General features: G+C 47.6%; 1 protein-coding gene across 1 annotated transcript in view; it reads left to right on the top strand.

Moving 5' to 3' along the window:
• The first annotated feature begins 3895 nt into the window (after nt 1-3895).
• Nucleotides 3896-11100, top strand: part of LOC124020876 (UPF0524 protein C3orf70 homolog A-like) — a 51758-nt gene continuing 44553 nt past the window's right edge. Inside the window, exon 1 of the mRNA XM_046336174.1 lies at nt 3896-4263. Coding sequence (XP_046192130.1) covers nt 4089-4263 — 175 coding nt within the window. The 5' untranslated portion in view covers nt 3896-4088. The remainder of the gene's footprint in view (nt 4264-11100) is intronic.

Here is an 11100-nt window from a genome sequence, read left to right on the forward strand (position 1 = left end):
ACCCCCCTACTGTAGGCCTCACTCCCCCTACTGTAGGCCTCACTCCCCCTACTGTAGGCCTCACCCCCCTACTGTAGGCCTCACTCCCCCTACTGTAGGCCTCACTCCCCCTACTGTAGGCCTCACTGTAGGTCCCCCCCTACTGTAGGCCTCACTCCCCCTACTGTAGGCCTCACTACTGTAGGCCTCACTCCCCCTACTGTAGGCCTCACTGTAGGCCCACTCCCCCTACTGTAGGCCTCACCCCCCTACTGTAGGCCTCACCCCCCCCTACTGTAGGCCTCACTCCCCCCTACTGTAGGCCTCACTCCCCCTACTGTAGGCCTCACTCCCCCTACTGTAGGCCTCACTCCCCCTACTGTAGGCCTCACTCCCCCTACTGTAGGCCTCACTCCCCCCTACTGTAGGCCTCACCCCCCTACTGTAGGCCTCACTCCCCCCTACTGTAGGCCTCACTCCCCCTACTGTAGGCCTCACCCCCTACTGTAGGCCTCACCCCCCCTACTGTAGGCCTCACTAGGCCCCCCCCTACTGTAGGCCTCACTCCCCCTACTGTAGGCCTCACTCCCCCCTACTGTAGGCCTCACTACTGTAGGCCCCCCCCTACTAGGCCTCACTCCCCCTACTGTAGGCCTCACTCCCCCTACTGTAGGCCTCACTCCCTACTGTAGGCCTCACTCCCCCCTACTGTAGGCCTCACTCCCCCTACTGTAGGCCTCACTCCCCTACTGTAGGCCTCACTCCCCCTACCCCTCACTCCCCCTACTGTAGGCCTCCCTCCCCCTACTGTAGGCCTCACTCCCCCCCTACTGTAGGCCTCACTCCCCCTACTGTAGGCCTCACTCCCCCTACTGTAGGCCTCACTCCCCCCTACTGTAGGCCTCACTCCCCCTACTGTAGGCCTCACCCCCCTACTGTAGGCCTCACTCCCCCCTACTGTAGGCCTCACTCCCCCTACTGTAGGCCTCACTCCCCCTACTGTAGGCCTCACTCCCCCTACCGTAGGCCTCACTCCCCCTACCGTAGGCCTCACTCCCCCTACCGTAGGCCTCACTCCCCCCTACCGTAGGCCTCACTCCCCCCTACCGTAGGCCTCACTCCCCCTCCGTAGGCCCCTCACTCCCCCCTACTGTAGGCCTCACTCCCCCTACTGTAGGCCTCACTCCCCCTACTGTAGGCCTCACTCCCCCTACTGTAGGCCTCACTCCCCTACTGTAGGCCTCACTCCCCCTACTGTAGGCCTCACTCCCCCCCCTACTGTAGGCCTCACTCCCCCTACTGTAGGCCTCACTCCCCCTACTGCCCTCACTCCCTCACTCCCCCTACTGTAGGCCTCACTAGGCCTCACTCCCCCTACTGTAGGCCTCACTCCCCCTACTGTAGGCCTCACTCCCCCTACTGTCCCCTCACTCCCCCCTACTGTAGGCCTCACTCCCCCTACTGTAGGCCTCACTCCCCCTACTGTAGGCCTCACTCCCCCTACTGTAGGCCTCACTCCCCCTACTGTAGGCCTCACTCCCCTACTGTAGGCCTCACTCCCCCTACTGTAGGCCTTACTCCCCCTACTGTAGGCCTCACTCCCCCTACTGTAGGCCTTACTCCCCCTACTGTAGGACCTCACTCCCCCTACTGTAGGCCTCACTCCCCCTACTGTAGGCCTCACTCCCCCTACTGTAGGCCTCACTCCCCCTACTGTAGGACCTCACTCCCCCTACTGTAGGCCTCACTCCCCCTACTGTAGGCCTCACTCCCCCTACTGTAGGCCTTACTCCCCCCTACTGCAGCCCTCATCCTCCACATACAACATCCGTTCTGCCAGTCACATTCTGTTAAAGGTCCCCAAAGCACACACATCTCTGGGTCGCTCCTCTAGTGACTGGAACGAGCTGCAAAAACACTCAAACTGAACAGTTTTATCTCCATCTCTTCATTCAAAGACTCAATCATGGACACTCTTTCTGACAGTTGTGGCTGCTTTGTGTAATATACTGTGCTGTTGTCTCTACCTTCTTGCCCTTTGTGCTGTTGTCTCTACCTTCTTGCCCTTTGTGCTGTTGTCTCTACCTTCTTGCCCTTTGTGCTGTTGTCTGTGCCCAATAATGTTTGTACCATGTTTTGTGTTGCTACCGTGTTGTTGTCATGTTGTGTTGCTACCATGTTGTTGTCATGTTGTGTTGCTACCATGTTGTTGTCATGTTGTGTTGCTACCATGTTGTTGTCATGTTGTGTTGCTACCATGTTGTTGTCATGTTGTGTTGCTACCATGTTGTTGTCATGTTGTGTTGCTACCATGTTGTTGTCATGTTGTGTTGCTACCATGTTGTTGTTATGTTGTGTTGCTACCGTGTTGTTGTCATGTTGTGTTGCTACCGTGTTGTTGTCATGTTGTGTTGCTACCATGTTGTTGTCATGTTGTGTTGCTACCATGTTGTTGTCATGTTGTGCTGCTACCATGTTGTTGTTATGTTGTGTTGCTACCATGTTGTTGTTATGTTGTGTTGCTACCATGTTGTTGTCATGTTGTGTTGCTACCATGTTGTTGTTATGTTGTGTTGCTACCATGTTGTTGTCATGTTGTGTTGCTACCATGTTGTTGTCATGTTGTGTTGCTACCATGTTGTTGTTATGTTGTGTTGCTACCATGTTGTTGTTATGTTGTGTTGCTACCATGTTGTTGTCATGTTGTGTTGCTACCATGTTGTTGTTATGTTGTGTTGCTACCATGTTGTTGTCATGTTGTGCTGCTACCATGTTGTTGTCATGTTGTGTTGCTACCATGTTGTTGTTATGTTGTGTTGCTACCATGTTGTTGTCATGTTGTGTTGCTACCATGTTGTTGTCATGTTGTGCTGCTACCATGTTGTTGTCATGTTGTGTTGCTACCATGTTGTTGTCATGTTGTGTTGCTACCATGTTGTTGTTATGTTGTGTTGCTACCATGTTGTTGCTACCATGTTGTTGTTATGTTGTGTTGCTACCATGTTGTTGTTATGTTGTGTTGCTACCATGTTGTTGTTATGTTGTGTTGCTACCATGTTGTTGTCATGTTGTGTTGCTACCATGTTGTTGTCATGTTGTGTTGCTACCATGCTGTGTTATGTGTTGCTGCCATGCTATGCTGTTGTCTTAGGTCTCTCTTTATGTAGGATTGTGGTGTCTCTCTGATCATGATGTGTGTTTTGTCCTATATTTTGTTTCACCTTTTGGTAGGCCGTCATTGTAAATAAGATGTTTTTTCTTTACTGATTGGCCTAGTTAAATACAGTTTAAATTAATTAAATAAACATTTAAAAATGAAGGATCCGTTAACAGAATGACCTATATTTATCTTGAAAAAGGTTGCTTCCGATTCAAATTATAGGCTTTGTTTACATGATTACTTTCATCTGAATCAGTTCTGATTTCGGAGGAAAGGCTATTACAGCCAGAAATGAGGACAATAGACCAAATATCGGACTTCCTTTATGGCTGAACCGAACTGGAGAGAGAGAGAGAGAGAGAGAGAGAGAGAGAGAGAGAGAGAGAGAGAGAGAGAGAGAGAGAGAGAGAGAGAGAGAGAGAGAGAGAGAGAGAGAGAGAGAGAGAGGAGGAGGAGGAGGAGGAGGAGGAGGAGGAGGAGGAGGAGGGGATAGCCTAAGAGGAAGGAAACGGCGAGGGCTTCATCAACAGACAGGGGAGTCTCTTGTCAGGCTGATAGAAGGCTGGCTGTATCAAATGAAAGCCTGACACGGGATACGCCACGGAAATCTCTCTGGCTGAGATAACCTCGTCGACGTTTACAGAAATTAATTCCAGCGGCTGGAGATCCAGATGTTTACGTAAAACAAGCTGTCAATCGTATTCTTGGAACTGGAACTTTCATCGCATTTTGATTCTCTCGGTGCTGCTTGGGGGGGGTGGCTACAACGGGGCCACATTTAACTCGTTTGCGTCACGCTTTGGAGTTTCCTCCCTGGTTAGACATTTGGCGTTTGCTGAGGTTTTGAGACCAAAACCGAAATTCCAGACCATTTTTGGCTGGTGGGCTAAAGCTGCGTTCTCTGATGGGTTACATGGCGTGCGTTTGATCCTGGGGTGTGCGCTACGCGATGGCCGCGTCGGGCGGACGGAAGAGCGAGAAGTTGGACGAGGCGCAGGCGTTGGCCCGGAGCTGCGCGGGGAGACCGGACTTTCTCCCGTGCGACGGACTGTCCATCTGCGCCACACACAGCCATGGGAAGTGCTTCAAGCTCCACTGGTGCTGCCACTTGGGATGGTGTCACTGTAAGTAGCCTTACTTAAAGCCCGTCGATGTCTCACCATTCTCTGGGTTCTCCATGTGCTTAGCTGTGCTCTCCCGCACTCCCTGGTTGGAAGGAGAAATGAATGTCTATAAATAGCCTGCTATATGTGAATGTTTACAAGAATAGCAGCCTATTGTTTGACTTCAGACAATTATACTGCCCTACCAAGCAAAAAGGCAGTAACTGCTCATAGCGTGAAACTGAGAAAAATAGCTTTTATTTACGTTGGTTTCATAGTAACTTTATACAGTTACTGTCAACATGACCCCTATTTTATCCTGAACACAATACAATAGAGGCAGGATACTTGTCCACATGATTAAGCATGTCTTTTAATTCTAGCAAAAATGACTAACTCATTTTTGACCAAATGAGCAATTACTGCCTTTTTGCTTGGTAGGGCAGCATGGTGTTACCAGTGTAGCCCTCCTCCGTTTTTGTTGGCTTGTTGGAAAGCAGACATCCATCCTCTTAGCTGGATGGGACAAAACCGGTAGCAGGCTAGAATATTGTACGGACGGACGGACGGACGGACGGACGGACGGACGGACGGACGGACGGACGGACGGACGGACGGACGGACGGACGGACGGACGGACAGACAGACAGACAGACAGACAGACAGACAGACAGACAGACAGACAGACAGACAGACAGACAGACAGACAGACAGACAGACAGACAGACAGAGTATGGTGAACCTCCACCAGTGTACCATTCATGGACTGTCACCCTCACAGCTGATAGAGAGAGAATGAATGATGTAAAAGATAGAGAATTCATTCAACCTCTTATTCATCAACAGACCATGTCTGTCTTGCAGCTCAGCCTCAGCAGTTGGCTACTGAGATGACTAAATAGACTACACTGTCTTACAATCTATAAGAATCTCATGACCAAGTCTCCAATAATTCAGACAGGACTGCCAGACTAGAGTATTGAGGATCGTTGTCTGGACCTTGATGTTATGAACTACAGTTGGCTCTCCTTACACCAAAATATGTTTTTAGACAACAAGCTTGTTTCTCTGCACTACAACAGACATTGATGAAGGTGTTATCTGGTTTCTCTGCACTACAACAGACATTGATGAAGGTGTTAGCTGGTTTCTCTGCACTACAACAACATTGATGAAGGCTGGTGTACACCAGACATTGATGAAGGGTTATCACTTACATTGATGAATAAATGTTTCTTACAACACTACAACACCAAGTAGTGAAACTGAGTGTAGTTACACTCAGCCACCAGTAGAGGTGGCAGGCTCACTTCCTCACTGTCTGACCAGGTTACACGTGGTGAAAACAGGTGATAGAAGACCAAGCCAATACTGAGGGATATATAGAGAGTGTGTGTGTGTGTGTGTGTGTGTGTGTGTGTGTGTGTGTGTGTGTGTGTGTGTGTGTGTGTGTGTGTGTGTGTGTGTGTGTGTGTGTGTGTGTGTGTGTGTGTGTGTGTGTGTGTGTGTGTGTGTGTGTGTGTGTGTGTGTGTGTGCCCAACATCCCCACTAAACCTAATCATCAGACACACTGCACTTTATCAAGTGTCTACTGTACCTTCTGCAGCAAAGTGTTTGGAGTAAATATTACACTTTCTAAGGAGTGTCTGGAACTATATCTGTCTAGACTAGCACCCATTAGAGTAGCATGGAGACTGAGTCCCAGAGAGTTTAGTTTTCCTCCGTCAACTAGGGAGGGAGGGGAGGAAGAGGAGGGAGGGAGGGAGGGGAGGGAGGGGAGGAAGAGGGAGTAAATATTACACTTTCTAAGGAGTGTCTGGAACTGTATCTGTCTAGACTAGCACCCATTAGAGTAGCATGGAGACTGAGTCCCAGAGAGAGTTTAGTTTTCCTCCGTCAACTAGGGAGGGAGGGGAGGAAGAGGAGGGAGGGAAGGAAGAGGGGAGGAAGCAGAGGGAGGGAGGGAGAGGAGAGGAGGGAGGGAGGGGGAGGGGAGAGGAGGGAGGGAGGGAGGGGGGAGGAAGAGAGGAGGGAGGGAGGGGAGGAAGGAGGAGGGAGGGAGGGAGGGGAGGAGGGAGGGAGGAGGGAGGGAGGGAGGAAGGGAGGAAGGAGGAGGGAGGGAGGGGAGGAAGAGGAGGGAGGGAGGGAGAGGGAGTGTTTATCCAGGGACCATAAAGCCCTGTAGTTAACCAGGGACCATAAAGCCCTGTAGTTAACCAGGGATCATAAAGCCATGTGGTTAACCAGGGACCATAAAGCCCTGTGTTAACCAGGGATCAAGGGTTTGACGTGTGTGTGTGTGTGTGTGTGTGTGTGTGTGTGTGTGTGTGTGTGTGTGTGTGTGTGTGTGTGTGTGTGTGTGTGTGTGTGTGTGTGTGTGTGTGTGTGTGTGTGTGTGTGTGTGTGTGTGTGTGTGTGTGTGTGTGTGTGCGCGCTTTGGAGTAGTGAGACCCTAGTAAAGCCTGTGAAATGTGTTGTCAGTCAGTTTCCTTTTCCGTATCAGTAACACAGTCATCTGTCCTGACTCTTGACTTCACAGTACTGTTCAGTAACTGGTAGCTGCTGTGTCTGTCAGCCTACATCCTCTGTAATGCTCCTCCATTCTCCGTTTGCTGCATTGTTATTGTGATAGGTAAAGTCAAGCAGTCCTGTGTCTCCGGGCCGGACTCCAAAACAACATTGTTATTGTGTCAAGCTGAAGTGACAGAGGAAGGCATTTCAAAAAGTATCTCATAGTCACACTGTATTCTATAGCCTGAACACACTAATGTTATACACAGAACACCAACACACAGCTGTCTCTGGGCTGACTGTCTCTGGGCTGACGGTCTCTGGGCTGACGGTCTCTGGGCTGACTGTCTCTGGGCTGACTGTCTCTGGGCTGACGGTCTCTGGGCTGACGGTCTCTGGGCTGACTGTCTCTGGGCTGACTGTCTCTGGGCTGACTGTCTCTGGGCTGACTGTCTCTGGGCTGACTGTCTCTGGGCTGACTGTCGCTGGGCTGACTGTCGCTGGGCTGACTGTCGCTGGGCTGACTGTCGCTGGGCTGACGGTCTCTGGGCTGACGGTCTCTGGGCTGACGGTCTCTGGGCTGACGGTCTCTGGGCTGACTGTCTCTGGGCTGACTGTCTCTGGGCTGACTGTCTCTGGGCTGACTGTCTCTGGGCTGACTGTCTCTGGGCTGACTGTCTCTGGGCTGACTGTCTCTGGGCTGACTGTCGCTGGGCTGACGGTCTCTGGGCTGACTGTCTCTGGGCTGACTGTCGCTGGGCTGACGGTCTCTGGGCTGACGGTCTCTGGGCTGACGGTCTCTGGGCTGACGGTCTCTGGGCTGACTGTCTCTGGGCTGACTGTCTCTGGGCTGAGTGATCACTGAGAGAACAGGCAGAGAGGGGTCAGCCTCAGAGGTTATAGTTCAGCTGCCACTTGACCTCTCTGGTCCGTCAAGCCCTATCAAACCATCCGGCCCGTTGCCATTTGTGATCCCTCCACACCCAACCCCCTCTCCTCCCATCCTAGATGATTCAGACCCTGCTGTCAGCGTTAACAGAGGTATCCCACTGGAGGGATGGAGGTATGGCAACCGCTCTCTCTCTCTCTCTCTCCTCCTCCTCCTATGGAAACAAACAGTGCTGAGGCTGTTACAGCCATGTTTCCATCACCTCCACTGTGTATATTATATGAAGTGTCTATAGTTCTCCCACCGACGCCGCCGTTGTTATGCATAATATTATATGAAGAGTAGGAAGTGTACATTACAGGGGTTATAGTTAATATAGGTCATAAATAATAAACAGGAAGTGTACATTACAGGGGTTATAGTTAATATAGGTCATGAATAATAAACAGGAAGTGTACATTACAGGGGTTATAGTTAATATAGGTCATTAATAATAAACAGGAAGTGTACATTACAGGGGTTATAGTTAATATAGGTCATTAATAATAAACAGGAAGTGTACATTACAGGGGTTATAGTTAATATAGGTCATAAATAATAAACAGGAAGTGTACATTACAGGGGTTATAGTTAATATATAATAAACAGGAAGTGTCAGTTTAATAATAAACAGGAAGTGTAAACAGGGGTTAAGTCATTAATAATAAACAGGAAGGTACATTAGGGGTTATAGTTAATATAGGTCATTAATAATAAACAGGAAGTGTACATTACAGGGGTTATAGTTAATATAGGTCATTAATAATAAACAGGAAGTGTACATTACAGGGGTTATAGTTAATATAGGTCATTAATAATAAACAGGAAGTGTAAATTAGACAGGGGTTATAGTTAATATAGGTCATTAATAATAAACAGGAAGTGTAAATTAGACAGGGGTTATAGTTAATATAGGTCATTAATAATAAACAGGAAGTGTAAATTAGACAGGGGTTATAGTTAATATAGGTCATTAATAATAAACAGGAAGTGTAAATTAGACAGGGGTTATAGTTAATATAGGTCATTAATAATAAACAGGAAGTGTACATTACAGGGGTTATAGTTAATATAGGTCATTAATAATAAACAGGAAGTGTAAATTAGACAGGGGTTATAGTTAATATAGGTCATTAATAATAAACAGGAAGTGTAAATTAGACAGGGGTTATAGTTAATATAGGTCATTAATAATAAACAGGAAGTGTAAATTAGACAGGGGTTATAATTAATATAGGTCATTAATAATAAACAGGAAGTGTAAATTAGACAGGGGTTATAGTTAATATAGGTCATTAATAATAAACAGGAAGTGTACATTACAGGGGTTATAGTTAATATAGGTCATTAATAATAAACAGGAAGTGTACATTACAGGGGTTATAGTTAATATAGGTCATTAATAATAAACAGGAAGTGTACATTACAGGGGTTATAGTTAATATAGGTCATTAATAATAAACAGGAAGTGTACATTACAGGGGTTATAGTTAATATAGGTCATTAATAATAAACAGGAAGTGTACATTACAGGGGTTATAGTTAATATAGGTCATTAATAATAAACAGGAAGTGTACATTACAGGGGTTATAGTTAATATAGGTCATGAATAATAAATAGTGAATTAACAGTCTGAGAAGTAATGTGATAATAAACAGGAAGAGACATGATGTCCTCTGGGGGAGCAGGAAATGTACTACTTCCTGCTTGCGTCTACAGGCTTAAAACCACTGTCTCTGTATGTCGTCATCCCAAATGGCACCCTATTACCTATTTAGTGCACTACCCCATAGGACTCTGGTCAAAAGTGGAGGGGAGTGTATGTGTGTCTAATGGGGGTACCTGTCATCCTCTACATGTGGCTGTCATCCTCTACATGTGGCTGTCATCCTCTACATGTAGCTGTCATCCTCTACATGTACCTGTCATCCTCTACACGTACCTGTCATCCTCTACACGTAGCTGTCATCCTCTACACGTAGCTGTCATCCTCTACATGTAGCTGTCATACTCTACATGTAGCTGTCATACTCTACATGTACCTGTCATCCTCTACACGTACCTGTCATCCTCTACATGTAGCTGTCATCCTCTACATGTAGCTGTCATACTCTACATGTAGCTGTCATACTCTACATGTACCTGTCATCCTCTACATGTAGCTGTCATCCTCTACTCTACATGTAGCTGTCATCCTCTACATGTAGCTGTCATACTCTACATGTACCTGTCATCCTCTACTCTACATGTAGCTGTCATCCTCTACATGTAGCTGTTATACTCTACATGTACCTGTCATCCTCTACTCTACATGTACCGGTCATCCTCTACATGTAGCTGTCATCCTCTACTCTACATGTACCTGTCATCCTCTACTCTACATGTACCTGTCATCCTCTACATGTACCTGCCATCCTCTACATGTACCTGCCATCCTCTACTCTACATGTACCTGTCATCCTCTACTCTACATGTAGCCGTCATCCTCTACTCTACATGTACCTGTCATCCTCTACATGTAGCTGTCATACTCTACATGTAGCTGTCATCCTCTACTCTACATGTACCTGTCATCCTCTACTCTACATGTAGCCGTCATCCTCTACTCTACATGTACCTGTCATCCTCTACATGTAGCTGTCATACTCTACATGTACCTGTCATCCTCTACATGTAGCTGTCATACTCTACATGTAGCTGTCATACTCTACATGTACCTGTCATCCTCTACATGTAGCTGTCATCCTCTACTCTACATGTAGCTGTCATCCTCTACATGTAGCTGTCATACTCTACATGTACCTGTCATCCTCTACTCTACATGTACCGGTCATCCTCTACATGTAGCTGTCATCCTCTACTCTACATGTACCTGTCATCCTCTACTCTACATGTACCTGTCATCCTCTACATGTACCTGCCATCCTCTACTCTACATGTGGCTGTCATCCTCTACTCTACATGTACCTGTCATCCTCCACTCTACAGGTAGCTGTCATCCTCTACATGTACCTGTCATCCTCTACATGTACCTGTCATCCTCCACTCTACAGGTAGCTGTCATCCTCTACATGTACCTGTCATCCTCTACATGTACCTGTCATCCTCTACTCTACATGTACCTGTCATCCTCTACTCTACATGTAGCCGTCATCCTCTACTCTACATGTACCTGTCATCCTCTACTCTACATGTACCTGTCATCCTCTACTCTACATGTACCTGTCATCCTCTACTCTACATGTACCTGTCATCCTCTACATGTAGCTGTCATCCTCTACATGTCGCTGTCATCCTCTACATGTACCTGTCATCCTCTACATGTACCTGTCATCCTCTACTCTACATGTACCTGTCATCCTCTACATGTAGCTGTCATCCTCTACATGTAGCTGTCATCCTCTACATGTACCGGTC

The sequence above is a fragment of the Oncorhynchus gorbuscha genome, unplaced genomic scaffold (genome assembly GCF_021184085.1).
Source record: "Oncorhynchus gorbuscha isolate QuinsamMale2020 ecotype Even-year unplaced genomic scaffold, OgorEven_v1.0 Un_scaffold_962, whole genome shotgun sequence".
In the NCBI taxonomy this organism is placed as follows: domain Eukaryota; kingdom Metazoa; phylum Chordata; class Actinopteri; order Salmoniformes; family Salmonidae; genus Oncorhynchus; species Oncorhynchus gorbuscha.